This window comes from Schistocerca nitens, chromosome 2 (genome assembly GCF_023898315.1).
Source record: "Schistocerca nitens isolate TAMUIC-IGC-003100 chromosome 2, iqSchNite1.1, whole genome shotgun sequence".
In the NCBI taxonomy this organism is placed as follows: domain Eukaryota; kingdom Metazoa; phylum Arthropoda; class Insecta; order Orthoptera; family Acrididae; genus Schistocerca; species Schistocerca nitens.
Genome location: NC_064615.1, coordinates 1,071,979,867 through 1,072,006,755, shown reverse-complemented (window position 1 = coordinate 1,072,006,755; position 26,889 = coordinate 1,071,979,867). Strand labels below are relative to the sequence as shown.

The following is a 26,889-nucleotide window of genomic DNA, read 5'->3' as shown; positions in this document are numbered from 1 at the left end:
ATGTTTTACACTAGAAAAATATAACCAATATTGTAGATTGGCTAATTTAGATTTTAATGACTGTTTTCAATTGGACATATCTGCTGTTCAGTACACTGACTTCATGTTTCCCAACACTTTATCACAAGAAACTGTATTAAAACTGATGTATTTTCACAAAGCGTTAAATTTGTTATATCACTTAAATTATACCTTCTCATAATACAAAAGTATAACTTTCGTATTGCACAAAATACAGAATGCAGTCAAAACATAACATGGCCAGAGGGAAATATCGAACAAGTAACATAGAGAGAGGAAATTCGATATATAAAAAGCATTAGCTTTGCATAAAAATAAAATCATATATCACAATAACTGAAGATTTCAAGTGCAGAACAAATGATGGTTTTTTATCGTAATATGCAAGGCTAATTACAGATTCATAATCATTACTGAAAATTCGTCGATGCCCCAAAATTAACTTATCTGTCTTAACTATCAAAATACATATATAATTGTTCAGTGACAATACAACAAAATATTACACTTCCGCTAATTTAACACACAGCTTAAAGTGAGCTTATTGATCAGAATAATGTTCTATTCGTACCAGAAGTAACAATATTATTCCCATGTCTAAATTGTGTGTGTTGTTAGTCAAAAATGTATCTTTTTGTTTAGTTAAAAAGTTTATCAAATTCAGTAAAGCATTGTATTGATCCCCATGCTATGATATTATCTTTATCTTATACCAAGAGACATTCTTCACCTTCTGCTGATAATGCTAATTAGTGCTAATGCACAATATAAACTACAAGACAGTTTGTGCATGTTCATCACTAAGTTACAGCAAATGTGAGGCAAATTGACCAATACATCACCGTGTTACAGCAAAATTGTAGCAAATTGACCCATTTTACATTTGGCAACAGATAAAAATAAATTGAAACAAAGTGTCACATACATAGTCATGTTACAACAGAATTTTAAGAAATCGCCCTATAGAATACTGTACCTCATTCGTCATCATTGCTACACCAATTCTTAAGATGTATCACGCACATTGCAAACACATACTGGACACAACTAGTGCAATGATGGACACCATTATCACAATAGAAGTGACATGAATTAAACCAAATGCATGGTGAATACCATTGAGGGATCAGTAATTGTCATTGTACAGTGAGTGACATTAACCTAAATGCAGATTTGGGGCAATATTTATCAGTTGATATGGTGACTGGCATACTAGTGGATGGGGCGGTTATGGTCAGTTGATAGAGTTGCTTGCCATAAATCAGGATTCTATTAGGTGGTTCAATTATTCTTAGTTGAAATGGTTACAACCCTTACACTAGATACTATTGGTTGGGGCAATGAAGGTCAGTTGATATGGTGACATAATTTTCCAGTAAATGGAAGCGACTACATCATAATTCAGTGCTACTGTTTAACAGAAATACAGTGGCCTCTTAGGGGGAATTATATCAACATACAATTTGCACTAGCAATTTCTTGCATAAGGTGAAAAACGTAAATGAAACAGAGTCCACATATCTGCAACAATGAGAATTTAATGTATACTTGCTACCCTATAACAAGACCTACAGACGAAAGGGTAAGCTGGCAGCCATACAGGTCTAGTTTTTATGAAACTATATGAAGCAAGTGGATGAAACATACACATCAAACTATACACTCTACATCTGAACACACAACAGGTTATTTTGAAACATGTTGTGTGTCAATGCATGCCAATATGCATGAATTCGCCACACCAAATGTGGGTCTTGAACTGTAATCATGCTTAAGCTTATTTATATATCTTGCAACATGTAACACTTTATATAAAAAAATCATTAAGTACTGTTAAGTGATGTGTAATTTCTTACACTATGAATCATATATACTGCAACTTGTAATACTTTATAAATAATAAGAAACACAGAAGTCATATATATATACACTCTTGGAAATGGAAAAAAGAACACATTGACACCGGTGTGTCAGACCCACCATACTTGCTCCGGACACTGCGAGAGGGCTGTACAAGCAATGATCACACGCACGGCACAGCGGACACACCAGGACCCGCGGTGTTGGCCGTCGAATGGCGCTAGCTGCGCAGCATTTGTGCACCGCCGCCGTCAGTGTCAGCCAGTTTGCCGTGGCATACGGAGCTCCATCGCAGTCTTTAACACTGCCGCGACAGCGTGGACGTGAACCGTATGTGCAGTTGACGGACTTTGAGCGAGGGCGTATAGCGGGCATGCGGGAGGCCGGGTGGACGTACCGCCGAATTGCTCAACACGTGGGGCGTGAGGTCTCCACAGTACATCGATGTTGTCGCCAGTGGTCGGCGGAAGGTGCACGTGCCCGTCGACCTGGGACCGGATCGCAACGACGCACGGATGCACGCCAAGACCGTAGGATCCTACGCAGTGCCGTAGGGGACCGCACCGCCACTTCCCAGCAAATTAGGGACACTGTTGCTCCTGGGGTATCGGCGAGGACCATTCGCAACCGTCTCCATGAAGCTGGGCTACGGTCCCGCACACCGTTAGGCCGTCTTCCGCTCACGCCCCAACATCGTGCAGCCCGCCTCCAATGGTGTCGCGACAGGCGTGAATGGAGGGACGAATGGAGACGTGTCGTCTTCAGCGATGAGAGTCGCTTCTGCCTTGGTGCCAATGATGGTCGTATGCGTGTTTGGCGCCGTGCAGGTGAGCGCCACAATCAGGACTGCATACGACCGAGGCACACAGGGCCAACACCCGGCATCATGGTGTGGGGAGCGATCTCCTACACTGGCCGTACACCACTGGTGATCGTCGAGGGGACACTGAATAGTGCACGGTACATCCAAACCGTCATCGAACCCATCGTTCTACCATTCCTAGACCGGCAAGGGAACTTGCTGTTCCAACAGGACAATGCACGTCCGCATGTATCCCGTGCCACCCAACGTGCTCTAGAAGGTGTAAGTCAACTACCTTGGCCAGCAAGATCTCCGGATCTGTCCTCCATTGAGCATGTTTGGGACTGGATGAAGCGTCGTCTCACGCGGTCTGCACGTCCAGCACGAACGCTGGTCCAACTGAGGCGCCAGGTGGAAATGGCATGGCAAGCCGTTCCACAGGACTACATCCAGGATCTCTACGATCGTCTCCGTGGGAGAATAGCAGCCTGCATTGCTGCGAAAGGTGGATATACACTGTACTAGTGCCGACATTGTGCATGCTCTGTTGCCTGGTTCTGTCAGTGTGATCATGTGATGTATCTGACCCCAGGAATGTGTCAATAAAGTTTCCCCTTCCTGGGACAATGAATTCACGGTGTTCTTATTTCAATTTCCAGGAGTGTATATATATATATATATATATATATATATATATATATGTGTGTGTGTGTGTGTGTGTGTGTGTGTGGTGCACCTACTCTATAAAATCTAGTGCGTACCAGCATAATCATACACACAATAAAACGACTGTATGGAAGAAACACCCTCTCCACAAGGACTTTGTAGTAAATTTGTAACAATGATACAGAAAAAACTACTAATTGACATGGGAGTATAATTAGCTAGCCTTCTCTCACACAAGTCGAGATGTGTTCTGAATTTAGGAGGTATATCTGGAAATGACGTCATGATTTTATAAGAGGTGATTCTGTACTAAGATTTTTATACATAAATAGCCAGTAGCTGACATACACTGTCAGGTTATGGTACACTTTACAAAGTATTTTTGATAATGGTAGTCACAGTCAGTGGCTTAGCTGTTGTAATTATGTTAACTGACCATCGCTGTTGCACCCAATGGTATCTGCGATGATGGGACTCACTGTATCAACTGACCATAGTTGTTCCAGTTGCATCTGGGTTAATGGCAGTCACTATATCAACTAGCCATCATGCCACCAGAATTGCATGCACTAAGCATTCAGTGAAATGTAGTCACTGTTTTCAGGATTATACTGACCACCATTGTACAGTTGTATATACCATACATCCGCAATGTAAGTAGCAACCTATTACAACTTTATTAACAGTGGTCTGTATGGGGTAATTTGCTACAGTTTTGCTGTAACATAGCGATGTGTCACGCACATCGTTACAATTTGCTGTAACAGAACGGTGTTGAAGGCCATTTTGTTATAATTTTGCTGTAACACCGTTATATATGATATAATTTCTTACCATTTTGCTACAACGTACTGGCTTATGGGGCAATTTCTTACAGTTTCGCTGTAACATTGTGATGCATGGAGCAATTTGTTACAACTTTGCTATAAAATGGCAATGTATGGGGCAATTTATTTTTTGCTGTAAAATGTAATGTGTGAGGCAGTTTTGTGTAACACTGGCAATATTTACTTTGGTATGTACAGGTGCAAGTATAGGTGCTGGCGGCAAATTATGGTTCACTCGACACCATCTGTGTAAAAGCGTCTACGTTGCAGGTAAGTTTCTTCACCAAATAAGCTGACGGAGAGCAAAAGAGTGGAGGTTTCGTTGCTTTATATTATTTTTGGCTTCAGCATAAGAGATGTGCCTGATCACCTTCATTTCGTCAATTTTTCGTTTCTGAGTGAAAATCTGCCTTTCTCGGCTCCAGACAGGGTGACTCCCACAGCAGTTGATGCACATTGCTGGAGATAATCAGTCAGTGTCAGACACTGGCTACCTTTTCACATTTTCTGCAAGCTGCTTCACCTCCACATCTCAGTGTTGTGAGGCCAAATCACTGCCATTTGAAACAGCTCATGGGACGGGGTACATATGTCAAGGCTAACAGTAAGTCGGAGGAGCCCTGCCATGATGTATTCAGGTCGTGTCAGACAACTGAAGATCACAACAAAAGTGGCAGTCTTCTCAATCCATTATTCCTTATCTCCCTACTATTCGTTCGGTTCCTTTGTTCCACTTCTACTGTCCCCTGTAAAGCCCATTCTTGTTTGAGTTCTGAGATGTCCATATTATCAAGGCATATGATCACACCTTAGCTTAAATTGAGACATTCATGAAACTAAAAATTTACGTCATTTCTTTTTTCGAGTCATCAGTCTTATGATTGGTGTGACACAAACCACCACGAATTTCTCTCCTGGGTCAACCTTTTCAACTCAGAATAGCAACTGAAACATACATCCTCAACTATTTTTTGGATGTATTGCAATCTCTGTCTTCCTCTACGGTTTTTAATCTCTGTAGCTTGCTCTAGTACCATGGAACTTATTCCCTGATCTCTTAATAGATCTCCCATTATCCTGTCCCGCCTTCTTGTCAGTGTTTTCCACGTATTCCTTTCGTCGCGAATCTGAGGGGAACCTCCTCATTCCTTACCCTGTCGGTCCACCTACTTTCCAACGTTGTGTTGTAGCACCACATCTCAAATTCTTCTATTCTTTTCTGTTACGGTATTCCCACAGTCCACGTTTCACTGCCATATACTGCTACGTTCTCAGAAATTTATTCCTCAGATTAAGGTCTGTTTCATACTAGTAGACTTCCTTACGCCTGGAATGCACTTGTCGCCAGTGCTAGTCTGAGTTTTTTGTCCTCCATTCTTCGTCCACCCTGCTGTCCAGGTAGCAGAATTCCTGAACTCTGTCTACTTCACGATTCCCAATTCTGATATTAACTTTCTCACTGTTCTCATTTCTGATACTTCACATTACTTTCGTCTTTCTTCGATTTACTTTCAATCCACATTCTGTGCTCATTAGTTCAAAATGGTTCAAATGGCTCTGAGCACTATGGGACTCAACTGCTGAGGTCATTAGTCCCCTAGAACTTAGAACTACTTAAACCTAACTAACCTAAGGACATCACAAACATCCATGCCCGAGGCAGGACTCGAACCCGCGACCGTAGCGGTCTTGCGGTTCCAGGCTGCAGCGCCTTTAACCGCACGGCCACTTCGGCCGGCTGCTCATTAGTCTAAGGACAGTAAGGTCATCAGCGAATCTTGCCACTGATATCATTTCACCCCAAATTTTTATTTATTTTATTCTTTATTTCTATGACGTACCGATTACACAGTAGGGACGAAAGACTACTTCCCTGTTTTACTCTGTTTTTAATCAGAGCTCTTCGTTCTTTGTCTTAATTCTTATTGCTCCCTGCTGGCGCTTTTACAAACTGTATATTCCCCATCTTTCACTATAGCTGATGCCTATTTTTCTCAGAATTTTGAACATCGTGCACAATTCTACATTGCCAAACGATTTTTCCAGGTCTACAAATCCTATAAATTGGTCTTGATTTTTCTTCATTCTTGCTTCCATTATCAACTGCAATATCAGAACTACTCTCCCGTGCCTTCACCTATCTGAAAGCCAGCCTAAGGGTCATTTAACAAACGCTTAATTTTCTTTTACATCCTTCAGTATGTTAATCATGTCAGCAGCTTGGATGCGTGATCTTTTAAGCTGATTCTGCGGTAATTCTAGCACTTGCTGCCTCTTGCTATCTTCAGACTTTTGTGGATGATGTCTTTCCGAAAGTCTGATGGTATATTGCGAGTCTTATACATTCTACACACCAAGTGAATAGATGTTTTTTTATCACTTGTCCCAATGATTTTTCAAATTCCAAAGGAATGTTATTTATCCCTTATGCCTTACTTGATCATATGTCGACCGAAGTTCTTTTAAATTCTGTGTCACCTATTTGTTCCCTGTCGACTTCTGTTTCTTCTTCTGTCATGTCATCAGGCAAGTCCTCCCCCTCATATAGACCTTAGTGTACTCTTTCCACCTATACGCTCTTTCCTCTGCATTTAACAGTAAAAGTCCCATTGTACTCTTAATGACACAGGGTACTTATCAATTGTGGAAAAATCTAAATTTTTATGTCTATTAAATTATATAGTCTTTCCTGGTTACATAGATATATACATTATAGGATTTCAAATGATAAATGGCCTATATATACCAAATCTTAATGTTACAGTCATGTATGCCGCCACGCCCCATTTATTTATGTTACAGAAACCAGTATTATGTCGAAAAGAACTGTGACCTTTCTGTTTCTGTTTCTGTTTCTGTTCCCAATGTTTATACGTATGATATATTGTATATGTTGGCAACAGTGTGGGTTTCTAGTGTCTGTAAATGATTATCTTTGCTAGTATTTACTTTTTTTCGCTGAAGCAGTTTGTTCACTTGTTACTGAATGTTTGTTGCCCAATTGCTACATATATTTGTGGGAGTACACATCCTTTAGTGTGCAATAAATACGAACTATGCCACGCATCAAGGGATTCAATAAAAGGAAATTCCGTGGTAACCAGTTCACAAACAAAGCAAGCCACACTGTTCTTTAGGGAAGAAACTCCCACATGGCACGCCTCCTGATGATTCAAACTTTTGTGTTAACATTGATGCTGTTTGTAGTGGATTTGTTGTTGTTGGCGTGGGAATTTATCTTCTTTGATAAAGGAAGTGGTGAAATGTATAAAATTTGATGGTGTAGGCTGTCTCGAAATAACTGAACAACAAAGTAGCAGGAAGGACTTGGCGTCAAGATTAGTAGTTCTGTGTAGATCCTGCAATAAATCTACCTCGAAAACGACTTCGAACATTGTGCATAATTCATATGACGTGAATCTGAAGTTAGTGTATGCAATGCGTGCAATAGGAAAAGGAAAAAAGGCTGCTCAAACGTTTTGTGGTTCGATGGACCTTCCTCCTCCTCCCAGTAGGTTCAACAAGCACATATAAATACTTTTAGGTGCCTTCACAGTTGTGTCTAAAGCATATATGAAACGTGCAGTAGACGAAACTGTATATATTAGTGGAACCAGGGACACTGCTGTTGCACTTGATGGGACATGGCAACGTCGAGGACATCGTTCCTTGAATGGTGTTGTAAGTGCTACTTCTCTGGAGAATCGAAAAGTTGTTGATGTTGAGTGCTTACCTAAGAACTGGCACACCTGCCATGGTAACACTGAAGGACATATTGAACATAAGTTTTCAATGAATTATGATGGTTACAGTGGAGGTATGGAGTGTGATGGAGCTCTAAAAATATTTCAGAGGTCGGCACCCGTTTATAACGTTAGATATACGAAGTACCTAGGGGATGGAGACTAAGGCTTTGAATAAAATTAATGAATTCAATGATTATGGTGATACCTTGATAACAAAACTGGAGTGTTGTGGACATGTCCAAATGAGGATGGGTGCTAGATTGAGGAAGCTACGAACAGAAATGAAAGGAAAGTTGCTATCTGATGGAAAATCTCTGTCTGGCGGAGGCAGATTGACAGAAACTGAAATCGACCTTCTTCAGAGTTATTATGGACTGGCCATTAGACGAACTGCACCTATGAATGATGTTACAGCAATGAGAAAATCTGTATGGGACACCTACTTTCATAAGTTGTCCACAGATAACCACCCTGTTGACAGACTTTGCCTAAAGGAACAGATTCTTGGTGTGGTTACCAAAAAGCAAAATAAAGTGGTCAAATATACCATCACAAGCATTCTCTTCCTGAGCCTGTTATTAATGAAATAAAACCAACTTTTAGAGACCTGAGTGACCCTGTTTTGCTTAGTAAATGTCACCATTGAAAGTTTCAATCATTGCATATGGGAAAGATTACTCAAGAATATTTTTGTAGGACTAAATACTTTAAAAGTTGGTGTACTATATGCAATGATATGTTTCAATGATGGAGTGACAGGAAGGTTGGATGTACTGAGAAATTTAGGCATAAAATGTGGCTCTAATATGGAAGATCAGTTGCTTGTGTGTGACAGACAACAGGTGCATGAAGCTGAAAGATTCGCTCTTCAAGTTATCAAAGAAGCAAGAAGTGCTAAAACGAATGCCAAGAGGAAGCTTGAAGATGAAGAAATGCTGCAGGATGAAGACTATGCTTCAGGAATGTTCTGAGGCGCAGTTTAATTGGACCCATTTCTTCATTTACAATTTCCCACACGTTGAATTTTTACGAATTGAGGTACAAATACATCCTGAAGTTTGTAAAGCATTACTCTAATTTGTTTTCTGTGAATTGAAATAGTCAATATTTTAGTGGTAGACCTAAGCATTACTGCAGAATCAACTAAATTATAGAAAAAATAACATTTTTATTCGGAAAAAAGTTATAAAAATTAAAATTTAATATGTGATATTTTTATCCTTCTAATATCCATAATAGGTGGAATTAAATATATCTAGTACCTCAGCCATCATGTCATGCATATCTGGTAAAAATGTTGTCTCCTTCAGGTGTATAACATGGATTAAATGGTACCTCAACTTGAGGAAGCATTTTGGAAAATAATTGCATAAATTTCTTTGTAATTTATTTATAACCTTAAGCAGGTTCAAAAATATTCAAAATATTTCTAATTTGTTTAGAAAGTGTGCTGAATTAAATGATATCAACAAAAAATTTGTAAAACATATACATTATAAACAGTGCCTGAAACATATAGGTGATTTTTACATAATATTGAGCCGGAAAAATACCCTGTATCCTTAATGTCACCGCCCTGCTTTTAATTTTATCGAAGTTTTCGCTTTTCTACATACTGAGTCAGTCCTTCCGACCATCATTTATTTTTCGATTTATTCACATTTTTCATGCACCCATTTCGCCTTAGCTTCCATGAGTTTCCTATTTATTTCATTCCTAAGTGAATTGTATTTCTGTATTCTTATATTTCGGTATTCCTGAATTTCCCTGAACTGTTACACTTCCTTCTTTCGTCTGTCAAATGGCTCTGAGCACTATGGGACTTAACTTCTGAGGTCATCAGTCCCCTAGAACTTAGAACTACTTAAGCCTAACTAACCTAAGGACATCACACACATCCATGCCCGAGGCAGGATTCGAATCTGTGACCGTAGCAGTCGCGCGCTTCCAGACTGTAGCGCATAGAACTTCTCGGACACCCCGGCCGGTTTTCATCTATCAGCTGAAGTATTTCTTCTATTACCAATGGTTTCCTTGCAGTTATCTTGCTCTTACCTATGGTTTTCTTTCCACCTTCTGTGATATCTCTTTTTAAAGATATCATCACTCTTCAACTGAACAACCTACTATGTTTTTTATTATCGCAGTACCTATAGGCTCAGATAACTTGCAGCGTGTTTTTCATTCCTTACTACTTCCATATCTCACTTCTTTATACACTAACTCTTCCTGACTAGTCTCTTGAACTTCAGCCTAGTGATCATCATTACCAAATTGTGATCTGAATCTGTATCGGCGCCTTGGTATCCCTTACAATCCAATAACTGATTTCGGAATCTCTCTCTGATCGTGTTTAATCTAAGTGAAATTTTCCCACAAGTCCCGGCCCTTTCAAGTGTACGTCCTCCTCTTGTAATTCTTTAACAGAGTATTCGCTATTACTAGCTGAAATTTATTGCAAAACTCACTTAGTCTCTCTCCCCTCTCATTCCTGTTACAGAGACCATATTTTACCGTAACCCTTTCTTCTACTTCTTCCCATAGAACTGCATTCCAGTCGCCAATGACTATTAAATTATGATCCCCCTTTACGTATTGCATTACCCTTTCAATATACTGACACACTTCCTCTAAATCTTCATCTTCTGCCTGCGACATCGGTGTGTATACCTAAACTGTTGTCGGTATGGTTCGCTGTCGACTCTGATGAAAACAACTCTATTACTGAACTACTCACAGTGACGCACTCTCTGTCTGCCCTACCTTCCTACTCACAATGTTTCCTAGTCCCTTTACACCATTTTCTGCTGCTGTCGATATTACCCTACTCTTTTTTGACCGTAACTCCTTGTCCATTCCATTTCACTTCACTGACCCCCACTATATCTGTTGTGTCTAGTCCATACAGTCTAGACACAATGAGGTAGCTAGGTGCACGCTAAACTAACGCAGACGGGCTTGAAGTACTGGAACAGGAGACTTATTAATGCACTAAAGAAAAGTACGTAGTTTTATAATACTTAACTTTATTCTCTTGTTGGAATACATCTCTCTTGAATATTAGTAAGCTATAAGCACTGATACAAATGGCGCCTTGCTAGGTAGTAGCTATGGGCTAAGCTGAAGGCTATTCTATCTGTCTCTCGGCAAATGAGAGGAAGGCTTCGTACGTCTGGTCGCAAGCAATGACGTCCGTACAACTGGGGCGAGGTCTAGTCCGTGTCTTGTGACCTGCCATGTGGTGGCGCTAGGATTGCGATTACACAGTGGCGACACGCGGGTCCGACATGTACTACAGGACCGCGGCCGATTTAAGTTACCGCCTAGCAAGTGTGGTGTCTAGCGGTGACACCACATTCCTCCCCCGCAAATCGGCGAACGGTCGTGAGATAAGGCTTCCGCCCGCCGTGGGGAGGACCCCATGTTGACGCATGCGATGAGGTGGGGAGCCTAACAACAGGCGAGGCTGTGCCACACGCACCCGGCCATTCGGTCCGAGGGGAGCTAGGAAACGCCTGCAAACCTAGTCCAGGGTGCACGGCGACATGAGGTGTATGCGCACGTAATGAGACAGGAGGGGCCGAAGGGTCGACCTCCATGTGGTCGGAGCACCCGACGGGCGAAGACGACATCTGGTCCGGAGCGGGCAAGAGGTCCATGGCGGAGGACGGCTGGTCACGGGAAGCGAGCGGCGGCGCGTGACCCAGGGAGGCGCCAGGCGGCTGCAGCGAAGCGTCCGCTGCGGGCGGCGCCGGCGGCGGCTGCGGCGGCGGCGCGACGCCATGAGGCAAAATGGAAGGCAGCGTCGGTAACACCTGGGGATGAGGCGAGCCAGTAGATGGGTCCCCAAGGCGCTGATCTGACGGCACCGTCGCTGAAAGCAGACGGGGAGCGGCAGGACCCAGGCGACGACAGAGGCGCAGCTGATTGAGATGCCGACGCACCTCACCAGAGGCCCCCAATACCAAATACATCGCGCGGCCGAGGCAGCGAAGAATGCGCCCTGCGAGCCAACGCTGTGAACCGCGATAGTTGCGATAATAGACAACGTCGCCAGGAGCAAAAGCAGAAGTCTGCCGCTGCACAGGAACCTGATGTGGCGGATGCAGCACAGACATCAGGGTTCGATGAGATCGACCATGGAGCAATTCAGCCGGCGAGCGACCATCGCGGGGCTGAGAGCGATACGATGACAAAAAGAGTAACAAAGCGTCCTCCCGAGAATGCGATTCTTTCAATTTCAACATCTGTGACTTGAAAGTCCGGACCAATCGTTCCGCGGCACCGTTGGACTGAGGCGAAAACGGCGCGGACGTCAGATGTTGAATACCATTGGCCTTGCAGAATGACTGAAATTCTGCGGACATGAATTGTGGGCCATTGTCGGAAACAATAGACTGCGGAAGACCTTCAATGCAAAAGATGGCAGACAAGGCTTGGATTGTGGCAGAAGACGTCGTGGAAGACATCCGGACAACAAAAGGAAAATTACTGAAAGCATCGACCACAACCAACCATCGAGCATTCCAGAATGGACCAGCAAAATCGATGTGCAAGCGTTGCCAAGGGGAAGTGGCTTTCGGCCATGCAAAGAATTTCCGCGGCGGTGCGGATTGTTGTTCGGCACACGCCACGCAAGAGGAGCACATTTGTAATCGCAGCATCGATTCCGAACCAAGTACAGTGCTGACGAGCAAGTTGTTTCGTACGCACTATACCCCAATGTCCTTGGTGAAGAAGCTTTAAGACAGAGGACTGTAACGAACGTGGGACTACGACTCTGGATTGATCATTATCGGAACGCAACAACAAAACACCACGTCGTACAAAAAGTCTCTCCTTGTGAGCAAAAAAACGGCGAACCAAAGGATCCTCGATCCGTGACTTTGACAAGGGCCATTGCGTAGCAACAAAACGCAAAACAGTAGCAAGGACAGGGTCAGCAGCTGTGGCTGTAGCGACACGACGAAAATCAATCGGAAACGATTCGACCACGTCATCGGCTTCCGAATCAATGAACATGCAAGCAAGTTCGGAAGAATCGAATGCTTTATCCTCAGCAACAGGCAAACGGGACAACGCATCAGCGTTTCCGTGCTTAGCAGTGGACCGATACAAGATATCGTAGCGGTACTGCGAGAGAAAAAGTGACCAGCGAATGAATTTCTGCGCTGTACGTGGAGGTACAGGCTTGTTCGGATGAAAAAGCGATGTCAAAGGTTTGTGGTCCGTGATGATGGTAAAGTGACGACCATACAAGAAGTCATGGAACTTGGTAACACCAAACATGAGAGCTAAAGCTTCTTTCTCTATTTGTGAATAATTTCTTTGCGCAGATGAGAGCAATTTGGACTGATACAGGTACAGAAGCACTTGCGACTTTACGTGATTTTCGGCGACGTCGACGCACATTTGTGGTGGGACGAACACAGTCACTGTTAGCTAAAGTGTCACTGGACGGGTGGGAATGAACCACATGAATGTCCATGGGCGAAGGTCCACGAGCCTGATTGTCCTGGAGTCGATTCCGGCGCGAAGCAAAAGGCCTGGAATTTGTGTGATTGTCTGATCGAAGCTTTTTCTGGCAAACACTTTGAACATGTCCTTTCTTTTGACAGTAAAAGCAAATAGCTTGGCGTGACGGGCAATTGTCACGCGAATGTCTAGTTGCACACCTCGGGCATGATTTCACTGCAGTTGCTTGCTTACGCGGCGCACGTGTTTGCGAGCTAGGCTGCCGCTGCTGTGCGGACGGGCGCGAGGGCCGTGTAGCGTCCCGGGCAGCGCGGCCGGCGGGCCGGTTAATGTGACACACGGCTGGCGAAGTTTCAAATGATTCCTGAGCAAAGTCAAGTGTGTCTTGCCTATCCAATATGTCTATCACTTGTTGAAGGGAGGGATTAACTAGTTTCAAAATCTGTTCCCTTATGCGAACATCAGAAACGTTCTGTGCTATTGCATCACGCACCATAGTGTCTGAATAAGGAAGTCCACAGTCACATTCAAATGCACACTCCCTAGTAAGTCCTTGCAAAGTTGCTACCCACTCCCTATTAGTCTGACCGGCCGTACGTTTTGTACGAAAGAACGTATACCGTTTTGCAACTACATTTACTGTTTCTTTGAAATAGGCATCTAAAGCAGACAAAATTTCTGCGTAGGACAGAGTTGCTACGTCGCGTCGGGGAAATAATTTCACTATCACACGGTAGGTAGACACACCGACACAAGAAAGCAAAAACGGCTGCCGCTCATTACCTTGAATTCTGTATGCTGCTAGGTGAAAGTTGAACTGGCGAGACCACTCTTGCCAGGTCTCATCGGCCGCCACGTATGGCCGAAAGGGAGGTGCAACAGCGTTTTGTGGCAGCGGTAGCGAAGAAGCGGCGGCTGCCGCATCGTTTTGTAGCGCACGTTGACCCTGGACGAGCTGTCCAAGGGCTTCCAATAACGCCTGCGTCTGCTGATTCTGCAAGCGAAAAAATTCGGACAGTACATCTGGAGATTGTGGCGAAGCCATGACACAAACGAATTAATACAAACTCTTTTGCTCGTCGCCAAATAATGTTGTGTCTAGTCCATACAGTCTAGACACAATGAGGTAGCTAGGTGCACGCTAAACTAACGCAGACGGGCTTGAAGTACTGGAACAGGAGACTTATTAATGCACTAAAGAAAAGTACGTAGTTTTATAATACTTAACTTTATTCTCTTGTTGGAATACATCTCTCTTGAATATTAGTAAGCTATAAGCACTGATACAAATGGCGCCTTGCTAGGTCGTAGCTCTGGACTAAGCTGAAGGCTATTCTATCTGTCTCTCGGCAAATGAGAAGAAAGCTTCGTACGTCTGGTCGCAAGCTATGTCGTCCGTACAACTGGGGCGAGGTCTAGTCCGTGTCTTGTGACCTGCCATGTGGTGGCGCTAGGATTGCGATTACACAGTGGCGACACGCGGGTCCGACATGTACTACAGGACCGCGGCCGATTTAAGTTACCACCTAGCAAGTGTGGTGTCTAGCGGTGACACCACAATATCTACATTAAATTTAGCATTTCCCTTTCAGATTTTCTAAATTTGCTACCACGTTCAGACTTCTGATATTGCACACACCGACTGGCACAACGGCACCGTTTTGCTGGTAATTCAATGTTTTTCTCATGATCACTTCTCCCTTGGCTGTCTCCACCCAGAGATCTGAGTGAAAGACTAGTACGGAATCTTTTGCCAACGGAGAAATCGTCGCGACACTTTTCCAATTACAGACCACATATCCTGTGGGTACACATTATGTCTCTTATGCCGGAAGTCATCAGTTGCCATTGCTGATGATTTTATTTAAAATGTAAGCAGTAGCAAGGTTCGAACCCGAGAACAGGAACATTTAAATTACTAGTCAAAGATGCTTCCCCTTTCCATAGTGACTCAGTTTTTGTGACTTCCTAAGAAGTTCCAGCTGCTTCATCCCGTTACCTGTAAAAAGGGGACACTTTTTCAAATGTCCCATCCTTCCGCTTCAACACTACAGACACATTCTGATTTATGACTCCTTGAGCCCTGTTGCTAAAAATAATCTGATTTTTCACAAGGACTAGGCTCGCTCATTTGTTTTGATGAGTGGATGTGAGTACTCCGAGATGGTAATTCTATTGCATTAGGAGTGGAGTTATTAAAATGATTCGACACTACGTTCCCACGGTTAGATAGCGACATACAGTAGTGGAAATCAGTATAAAATGGGAGTTCGTACGAAAGTTGTAGCCTACGTTCGTAGCATACTATATTGAATTTATTAGAAAAGTAGTAGATAAAATAAGACATAAACCGTCATCACGCAATTACATAGTTTCTTTCATACATGAGTAGCAAAATAAGCCCCTTTGCATTTCCTGGGTGGAAACTGGTATAAAGACACTCACTTGCCTGTTGTGTTTTTCCACTGTTAGTACTTTGTCCAACTTCCGTTCTTCCTAATTACTCGAAAATTCTTGTAGTTCTTGTTGTGAGTTTGTCGCTCACTCTTCTCGCATTGAACTTTTCAGCTCACATACGGCCTCACATTGCCTCCCAATTGCGATAAATACACCTTTCATGTATTCCGCAACGGTTTTCTATAGTATGCATATCCAGGCTACACGCAGCCCCGGCAACACGTCAATATTATCTTCAAAGCACTTTTAGATGTAGCAGAAACATGCACAGATGCATTATCTTTCGGAAACGTTACAATTTCATTCCCCATGTTCTCATACATTCTAATCAATTCTGTCTCTATAATCCAACTGTTCATGCAAGAGTTCACTGTTCTGCTCAGTCAAGCAGTGAGTGATTTATCTTTAGCTCAGAAGGCTGCTCAAATCGTAACTCTTCTGCCACCAAAAATTTCTGCTCACTCTTACCTGCTGATCTGTTCTCAGTTCACGCCAGTAATACTGAAATCCACGACTTATTGTCATCACTGAACATCACTTTATCCCATTCTGAAGTCCCTGACACACGTTTCTCAGAAAACTTCAATGCAGCCAGTTTATGTTTGGATGTTAGAAGAGGTTTCTGCAGTCTCTTGAATGGGAGATGTTTTCATTTGATAAAGTTTTAGGTAACGCGAACGACAAATTTTAAGTCAAAAACGAGTTCAGATGAACAACGGTTTTTGGCCCTTGATTGCGCAAGATGCCTCAGATAAATTTCCACTTTGCCAATATTTTACGTGCTGTCCATACCGTGCCCCTGATCTAACGATATTATCGATCGCTGTACTTCTACGGTTCAACTTCTTGGCGATCTGACAATTAGAGAGTTCCATTTCCTTGTACTCGCAGGTTTTTGCTTTTCCATCTCATGATAACTGTTTACCGTGTGGCCTCGCAATCGTGGTTTATGTTCACACTAAGCACTGTCATTAGTGGTGTCTGTTTCCTTTCTGCAGTAAAGACACATACGCACACACTGACACCACACAGAGCCAAGTGCCTCTGCACTGAGTTCTACCCTCTACCATTTGAATCGTTGATATCTGACATCTAATGGGTTACCATTTGACTGCATTTTTCAGCGTACAGGATCTCGTACTGTTGCATATACAATGTGCACATCTATTGCAACCGACTACGTTATTTTTCCTATAAATGTCCATGCCTTTACACTGATTTCCACTACCCTATAGGCCCACGCAGACAGAGCCTCACATGCTTCGGTAAGCCTTATACAACTGAGGTGCGGCAGGTTCCCCAGAACTTCCCACTAACGACTGTTCCACCTCAACAGCCATGCATCTCATTAGCGTGCAGCACATCATGACACTGAGGTTTTTTTATCGAGGTTTGTAACATCCAAGCGAACAGGGTGGTTAAACCGAGATCCTCATTCCCTGTGACATACAGCGTTCCACCGTAACTCTGCACGGTGATTAGCTGAGTCGTGTGCAGAACTTATATTTCCAGAGGACTGGGGGCACTCACCATTTCCCAGGTCAGAAAACAAAGGTTCGCCAAGCCCATACCTAGCAAGCGAACGCTGATCTCCCTGAGGTGTTTGTGGTGTCACCGCCAGACACCACACTTGCTAGGTGGTAGCCTTTAAATTGGCCGCGGTCCGTTAGTATACGTCGGACCCGTGTGTCGCCACTATCAGTGATTGCAGACCGAGCGCCGCCACACAGTAAGTCTAGTCTAGAGAGACTCCCTAGCAATCGCCCCAGTTGTACAGCCGACTTTGCTAGCGATGGTTCACTGTCTACATACGCTCTCATTTGCAGAGACGACAGTTTAGCATAGCCTTCAGCTACGTCATTTGCTACGACCTAGCAAGGCGCCATATTCAATTACTAAAATTACTTCAAGAATGTATTCTGAACAGATAATATTGTGAATCATGTACCGCCAAGAGCGACGTTCATCATTAATGGATTAAAGTTAAGTATGAAACTAATTACGTCCGCTTTCTGAATTCTCATTCCTTGTCATGTTAAAGACCTCACGTCAGTATAGTGCTTCCCTCCTCCCGCGAGCCTGCATGAGCTAAAACGCGTGCATTTCGGCCTCCACTCGTAACACGGTGTTGGCTCTTCTGATAACACAGAAGTGTTCACCATTTATGACGACCTGGGGGGGGGGGGGGGGGCAGGTGTGGCATTATCGAAAATATGACGCGTGGCAAATATTATCCTCTGAAAAGAGATCAGGTGCAAGACTAAGGGACAATGTAATTCAAACGCGTGGAAGAAGCATTCAGGAGAGTGGAGAAAACGAGACCAGGGTAAGAACTGAGAGGTTGTGGAAAGACTGGAGGAAATTGAAGTGGCTGTAATCCAATATGCTCTGCGAGTGCTTGGAAATTGTCAAAATGATGGTGATGTTGATTCAGATATTTCTTGACTGCACTTTTTTAACAAATGTGTAGGTGTGACAAGATCTCTCGACTGAACTATGCATTCCTGTGAGTTAAATATGTTACTTTACACTTCTGACGCCATTGTAAACTAAGTGCTTGTAGTTATTTATATCTATTGGATGACTTACAATGAATCTGATAAACAACTGTCATTGCTGTCTGATGACTTCCTATTCGAATGCAATCAACAAGTGTTCATTTTTACAGCTCTAGCAGAGCTGGCCGATGTGGCCGAGCGGTTATAGGCGCTTCAGTCCGGAACCACGCGGCTGCTACGGTCGCAGGTTCGAATTCTGCCTCGGGCATGGATGTGTGTGATGTCCTTAGGTTAGTTAGGTTTAAGTAGTTCGAAGTCTAGGGGACTTATGACCCCAAATGTTAAGTCCCATAGTGCTTAGAGCCATTTGAACAACTCAGATGCTTTTAGGTTGGTTAGTACCTCCAAGCACATGTGTCAAGGGTAAGCCATCAATGCTTCCCTTCACCTGGGCAGTAGTAGACACATGGATGTAAAATAGTTAGTCTATACTGACAGGCATTATTCATTAGTGGTGCAGTATGTCCATGCAGAAACCATCAGGTAGTAAATTTTCTGACATGTTTGTGGGAAGACTGTTCGACACAGACATAAGCAAGCATCACACTGTTGTGTGTACATATTAAGGTACCAGATGTAAAAATATTTGCACTTAATACCCATTACACCCTGCAGAGGTGCAGAAACCAAGTGTTCATGAAAAACAGAAACGTGTAAAGGAATCTTTTGCATTTATCTTGAGTGCAGTGTTGTACTGATGTAAAACGTCGATGATAAACAGTATAGACATGAAGAGAATACAACCTTTTAAAATGTTGTGCTATTTAAAAGCGCTGAAAAGTGGATGGGTAAATCAGATACTTTACTGATCGTCAAAGTGCAGCCTACGCGCCGCACGCAGTCTGAATCAAGTGTTGGTGTGGCCCACGGTCGTTAGCTATACTTAATAATGATATGCATCTAGCAGGTAACAGCCGAATTCAAAAACGTCAACTACTGTTAAGAGCTTCTTCAGAGCGTTGTTTTCCTGCTCAGTTACAAACACAAATTCTTAAAGAGACAGCAATTTTTAACATGTGCTATACTTTACTTGATGTTGACGAATTTGGCTGAGAGCTAACAGTAAGAACAGTTGATTGCTCACCTCAGAGGCAGATGGGTAAGTAGCTCGGTCACTTTGGGTTTATATGATGTTCGAGGGGAAATGTTTCATTGTTTGCCTTCCAGAACTGTCAAGCCACAGACGTGCGCAACTCATACCAATCAGCTGCTATGGTACATGGTCAGAAAAAACAGAATGCATGGAATGACTAAAGATGGGACATTCATATTCACAGGACGTGTACATTAGTATGTTCTGCAGAAATGGTCAGGAGTTCAGGTTCAGCATGCATCTAACAGGCACTGGGTTCGTCATGAGCCCTGATAACTTGTACCATATGTGATGGCATCAGTACGTATAAAGTGTGAATGGAGTCCTGTGGTATAGTCATCAATGCTGCATTCACCTAGTTCCAAAGTTCACCTGTGATGGTTGGCACTGTGTCACAGTGCTGCACACTTCGTTTCACCACATCCCACACATTTTCGATTGGCAACAAGTCGGGTGATGTGACGGGCCAGGGCGAAAGGCTGACATCCTGTGACACCAAAAAAACACATGTTCATACAGCATGTGGTCGTGCATTGCCTTGATGAAAAATGGTGTCTGCGGTGTTGTGCAGAAAGGGTATGGCTACGAGTCACAATATGTCTTTCACGTAGGTCACATTGGTCACGGCGCCTTGGACATACACCAACTGTGATTTGTTGTTGTACCCAATAGCACCCCACACCATAAGGCCTTGAGTTGGCACTGTATGTCTTGGGCGAATACACCTCCCACTGTCTGCTGCAAAACAAAATGTGGCCATCATTTTCAAACAAACAGAACCTGGATTCGTCCAAAAACACTATCTGGTGCCATTCCTTTCCCCAGCGACGTCGTACCACACACCATTGCCGTATAGCATGTTTCTGCACATTCGTCAAAGGTAGGTGGAAAAGTGGACGGCGTGCTGGTAGCGCATGCCGTAATAACCGGCGACGGATTGTCAGCCCTGATAGTGTACGATGTGTTACACCGTTCCACTGTTGCGCCAGAGCCGAGGAGGACGCAGTTCTGTCCTCCAATGCCATTCGGATGAGAAGTCGATCTTCTCGGGGATATGGAGTGGGGGGGGGGGATGGTCTGCGGTGTGCGACCTGACTCACCTCGTCGGTCGTATTTTACGGCCTTCCGTGAACCATTGTGCACATATCCGTTGCACTGCTAAAACACTTCGTCCTGCGAAAGTCGCAGTTTCCCGCAGATGGATGCATCACATTCTCTCATGCCAATAATGTGCTCTCTGCCAAAGTCACTGATTTCATGGTAAGGTTAGCGCATATATCTGCTAAAGTCACACTGATCCATTACCGTCAGTTTATAGCGACGACTCCAAGTGCCACCCCACAACGTCTCTATTGGTTCTTGTGCAAGGACAGTTGATGACCACTGGGATATTTAATGAGAGCATAACACAAATTGAGTAAAGGGAGGGATAGCTTGTGTGGTGTCACCGCCAGACACCACACTTGCTAGGTGGTAGCCTTTAAATCGGCCGCGGTCCGGTAGTATACGTCGGACCCGCGTGTCGCCACTATCAGTGATTGAAGACCGAGCGCCGCCACACGGCAGGTCTAGAGAGACGTCCTAGCACTCGCCCCAGTTGTACAGCCGACTTTGCTAGCGATGGTTCACTGACAAATTACGGTCTCATTTGCCGAGACGATAGTTAGCATAGCCTTCAGCTACGTCATTTGCTACGACCTAGCAAGGCGCCATTATCATTTGCTATTTATCTTGTGATGCATGTACCGTCAGACCGATGTTCACCAATTATGGATTAAAGTTAAGTATTCCAACAGCTACGTACTTTATTTGCTAGACTCAAATCCTTTAACTGTTCCAGACCTCACGCCAGCCTGCGTGAGCTTAAACGTGTGCCTTTCGGCTTCCTCTCATAGTGACTCGGCTGTCTTGCCAAGTCACAACAGCTTGCAAGAGCACATCCAATTGCGCTAAGGAGTTGTCAGTGTGGTAGCTGAAGGAATTGTAAACGGAAAAAAGTGTAGAATGGGACAAACACCAGACTACAGTAAACAGGTTCAAATTGATACAGGTTGCAATAGTTACTCAGAGTTGATGGCACTTGCGCAGAATAGACTGTCGTGTAGAGACGCAGCAACTCAGTGTAAGGAATGAAGATCCCCAAGAAAAACAACAGGAGATATGGCTGTGGGGATCACTCGACACTTAATGGCTGTTAACAGGCAGTTATCATTTTGGACAGATGCCACTAAGTGGTCCTGAACGCAGGTGATCTCACTTTGCAGTAGGGTTGATGTAACCCACCTGTTGATGTGGATGATGAAGCCGTCGTCGACGCCCCTGCTCAGCATGTCCTGCACGGCCTCCCTGGTGCAGATGCTCAGACCCAGCACGTTCACGTCCAGGATGCTCTTCCAGTCCTCTGTCTTGCCATCTGATTGTGAGAGAAAGAAATTAAACATTGGTAATCGGTATATTTACGGAATACTTTTCATAAATACAAATATTGCGATAGTTTCCGATGTATCATCTACCCATTTAAAATATTCCACATATTCAGTTGTTGTTCTTGTGCGGTTATTTATTAAACTTTTCTTACAAAAGTTTGTCGTGTTGACAACGCAGTAAACGACTGCCACGATCTCTTCATCCATTACGGGCTTCAGCTGTGTACATGCATGTATGCATGCTGGCATTGTAAACGCGCCTTCCGTAAGATCTGATATTGTATTCCCACCTTCCAAAAGATTGTCTTCTCAGTCCATTCTTAATGTCCTGTAAAATGCAGCAAAATAGGTAGTTCGTCAATCGACTGTTCACGTGGCTGCACATCCCCCCACCGTTCGTAACACTTGTATTTCTTTATTTAACCTGTTCTGATTAGGGCCATAAGGCCACCTCTTACATCGAACCAGGGTTTGACATATATAGAACATTTTTTACATCGCAGTTTCCTAAGAATGAAATTAGTAAAGTGCACTACTCTGGCAATTCCGAGAATATCTCAACAGACGTTTTACGCATCTGTTATACAGGGTGCTTATAAATGGATATCGGGGTTTTAACGCTTTGTAATATTTATTATATTAAACTTACAGTTATAAATAATATGTCAAACGAAAGATCGACTCAAACAGTTTTACCAAGAACCTTATAAATATTCAATGTGAGCACCGTTTGTCACACGGCACTCATCAAGTTTATAGCCCAAGCGCTGGATAGGCCGCAAGCGGCCCAATGACAGGACTTGCTTTGCATGGCCACCACGTTCACCCGACCTAACGCCATGCGATTTTTTTCCTTTCCTTTGGGCTTCATCAAGGATCGTGTGTACGTGCCTCCGCTACCAGCAGACCTCCCTGAATTAAGAAACCGGACTGAAGCAGCTGTTGCTACATTCACTGAAGACACACTTATCAACGTTTGGCCGGCCGGAGTGGCCGTGCGGTTCCAGGCGGTACAGTCTGGAACCGCGAGACCGCTACGGTCGCAGGTTCGAATCCTGCCTCGGGCATGGATGTGTGTAATCTCCTTAGGTTAGTTAAAGTAGTTCTAAGTTCTAGGGGAGTGATGACCTCAGAAGTTGAGTCCCATAGTGCTCAGAGCCATTTGAGCCATCGACGTTTGGGAAGAACTCGGCTATAAACTTGATGTGTGCCGTGTGACAAATGGTGCTCACATTGAACATTTATAAGGTTCGTGGTAAAACTGTGTCAGTCGCTCTTTCATTTGACATATCATTTATAACTGTAAGTTTAATATAATAAATATTGCAAAGCGTTAAAACCCCGACAATCATTTATAAACACCCTGTATAGCAGAAATATCTGTGCGTAATGGTATGATGGTATACAAACATTGAAGTAATTCTGTTATCTCGACTTCGTGTTCTTCCCTTGTCAGTAAAGCTTCATTTTTCGCATAAAAATGAGAAAAAAAACACTGTTTTGGGATTCGCGCGTGTTCTCCGTCTTTCTCATTCGATTTTGAGAAAACTCTTCGTCAAATATATTTCGACATACACTGACATCGTAGCATGATAATGAACAGGTTTTACGAGTATTTCCATTATTCCCCATAGTTATTGTAATATTTCTCAAATAAGTAAACTACCAGGCATATTTGTAGTCACTGGCGAGTTCACATTTGGTGGGTTTTAGGACATAGGTTGCTGCGTGCAAAATATAGATAACATATCGAAATTGTTTTTAACGATGGAAGGAGAATGATACCTACTTACAGTCCCGAGTAAATAAGTAATATTTTTCACGTTTGACCGCGACGAGATACGACGCGCTACACTCGACGTTTTGGCCGCACACTATGCGGATTTTTTATCTTTCTCTTCCGTAAGTGATTTATGAAGTCAGCTACAATCTCATTTCAAATTAATGCGGCATTGAGAGTTATTTTAATTTTGAAACTAGAAGTAAGGAATGGCAGATACAGCTCCAGAGTTAGTTATAGCGTGTGTTCGAAAATTCGTGTTACTAACATCTACGACTTGTAGAGCGGACTGAGCAGATAATAGCTTGAACTGGAACTTATGTCCGGAAACATGCCTTTCCGTGCTACAACCGTTTGAAAACGTGTTGGTAACGTGACCACTTTTACAAGTCATTTATTAGCCGAGACACAATACATCACCCATTTCACAATTGTAACTCTTCAGGCTTTCCCGGCGATCTAATGACATCTTGGATTGTCGGGTGCTCTGCCGGATATCAGCGTCGTACTTGCACGATATTTCGGTCACGTAGCTCGTAACCTTCATCAGGTGCGACCTGAGACTGCTCCTCGAGTGGACCTGGTCCAATATTTACGCCTATGGCCTTCCCCCTCCACCAACGGCTGCAGGTGCTTCCTCTGTGGTCCGCGCCCATTCCCTGCGACCTGCTGGAGCGTTGCCGCTCCGTTTTTCGTCCGCTGCGGCTCTGGATGTTCCCTCTGCGGTCCGCGCCCACCAGTCCCACTTCTGGGTGTTCCATCTTCGGTCTGGTGCGCCTGGCAGTCCGTCAGGGGTTCGTTTTCCATCTCCATGTCTCTGGTTCTTCTGTTTGCGTAGTGTTGCAGCTGGCCCCGTTGCTCCTGTAACAATTCCAGAGCCGGATCCCAGGCTCTGCTTAGCTGGTACCCTGTGTCACGGTTCATAATATCATCAGCCATTTTAATTTCTATCGGTTCTCTTATAACACTGTCCCAAAATCTGGGTGTTTGTGCTAGAATCTTGGTATCCTCATACTTCATGACATGATCTAGTTCTAGACAGTGTTCAGCAATGGCTGACTTAGTCACCTGTCTTAATCTAGTGTGCCTCTGATGTTATTTGCACGTGATCTCCACAGTTCTTGTCGTCTGGCCAATGTAGGACATGCCACATTGACAAGGTATATTGTAAATCCCTGGTTTTCGTAACCACAGGTCGTCTTTGACACTCCCCAGCAGTCCCCCGATCTTGTTGGATGGACAGAAAAGGGTATGCGATGGAGTCAGATGTTGTGGGTAACGATGGTGAGAAAGACTACGAGAGTGTTCTCAACCATGTCGCTCTAACACTCACAGGCAAGTGAATGAGGCTCGAACCAGGTCAGAGAGATAGGATAGACATCAAATGACATCGGCCAATCCGACGTAAGCAACTCCCACCATGACTACCCTGTTGCATACCTTCCTAGCAAACATGTTTTAAAATGGGTTTAACACGGAATCGGTACGTTTCCGCAGATGGGTTCAAAACACAAGGGTCACTCCAAACGAAATGCACACATTTTTTTTTAAATCCATCTTTTATTCTACATGTTTGAAAGATTTGCAGTGTGTAGATACATCCTTTAGGAATTTATTTCTCCACATAATTTCCATCCCTCTCAACTGCCTTACGCCATCTTGGAACCAGCGCCTATATACCCGCACGATAAAATTCTGGACCAACCTGTTGGAGCCACTGTTTGGCAGCATGCACAAGGGAGTCATCATCTTCAAATCTTGTTCCACGAAGAGAGTCTTTCAGTTTCCCAAAGAGATGATAGTCACATGGAGCTAGGTCAGGACTGTAAGGCGGGTGTTTCAGTGTTGTCCATCCGAGTTTAGTGATCGCTTCCATGGTTTTTTGACTGACATATGGCCGTGCATTGTCGTGCAACAGCAAAACATCCTGCTTTTGCCGATGTAGCCGAACATGACTCAGTCGAGCTTGAAGTTTCTTCAGTGTCGTCACATATGCATCAGAATTTATGGTGGTTCCACTTGGCATGATGTCCACAAGCTAGAGTCCTTCGGAATCGAAAAACACCGTAGCCATAACTTTTTCAGCAGATGGTGTGGTTTTGAATTTTTTTCTTGGGTGAATTTGCATGATGCCACTCCATTGATTACCTCTTCGTCTCTGGTGAAAAATGATGGAGCCATGTTTCGTCACCTGTCACAATTCTTCCAAGAAATTCATCTCCACCATTCTCGTACTGTTCCAAGAGTTCGCTGCATACCGTTTGTCTTGTTTCTTTCTGAGCCACTATCAACATTCTGGGAACCCACCAGGGACAAACCTTTTTTAACGCCAACACTTTCAGTATTCTGCAAACATTTCTTTCCCCTATCCCAACGTAGCGTGACAATTCGTTCACTGTGATACGTCTGTCAGCAGTCACCAATTCGTTGACTCTCAGCATATTGTCTGGAGCGTGTGCAGTTCGAGGCCTGCCGCTCCGAGGACAATCCTCAATATTGCCGTGCCCGTTATCATCACGTGAACTGCTTGCCCACCGACTAACTGTACTGCGATCGACAGCAGCATCTCCATACACCTTTTTCAAACTCTTGTGGATGTTTCCCACTGTCTCGTTTTCACAGCACAGGAATTCTATGACAGTACATTGCTTCTGACGAATGTCAAGTGTAGCAGCCATCTTGAAGACATGCTGTGACGGCGCCACTCACGGGAACAGGTTGAACTAAGTTTGAAAACAAGCGGGAAGGATGTATCTACACACTGTAAAACTTTCGCACATGCAGAATGAAAACTGTATTTTTACAAAAATAGTGTTCATTTCTTTTGGAGTGATCCTCGTATTATGTACTCAGTCCTAGAAGCCTGTAACTGGAATTTCCGAACAATGAAACATCCAGCAACTGTTTTCGTTCATATATTGTCGAACAAATGGCTTGGGACTTAACATCTGTGGTCATCAGTCCCCTAGAACTTAGAACTACTTAAACCTAACTAACCTAAGGACATCACACACATCCATGCCCGAGGCAGGATTCGAACCTGCGACCGTAGCAGTCGCGCGGTTCCGGACAGCGCGCCTAGAACCGCTAGACCACCGCGGACGGCTCGAACAAATGGCGTGTGTTCCAGCGAGCAATGAATGAGAAATGGGATTCAGATATTGCTATAACTAAAGTA

The 26,889-nt window shown here is 43.8% G+C and overlaps 1 protein-coding gene across 1 annotated transcript in view; it reads right to left on the bottom strand.

The window, feature by feature from the left end:
* Window positions 1–26,889, bottom strand: part of LOC126235558 (dehydrogenase/reductase SDR family member 11-like) — a 63,762-nt gene that overhangs the window by 19,495 nt on the left and 17,378 nt on the right. The window contains exon 3 of the mRNA XM_049944275.1: window positions 21,789–21,918. Within this exon, the coding sequence (XP_049800232.1) occupies window positions 21,789–21,918 (130 nt within the window). The remainder of the gene's footprint in view (window positions 1–21,788; window positions 21,919–26,889) is intronic.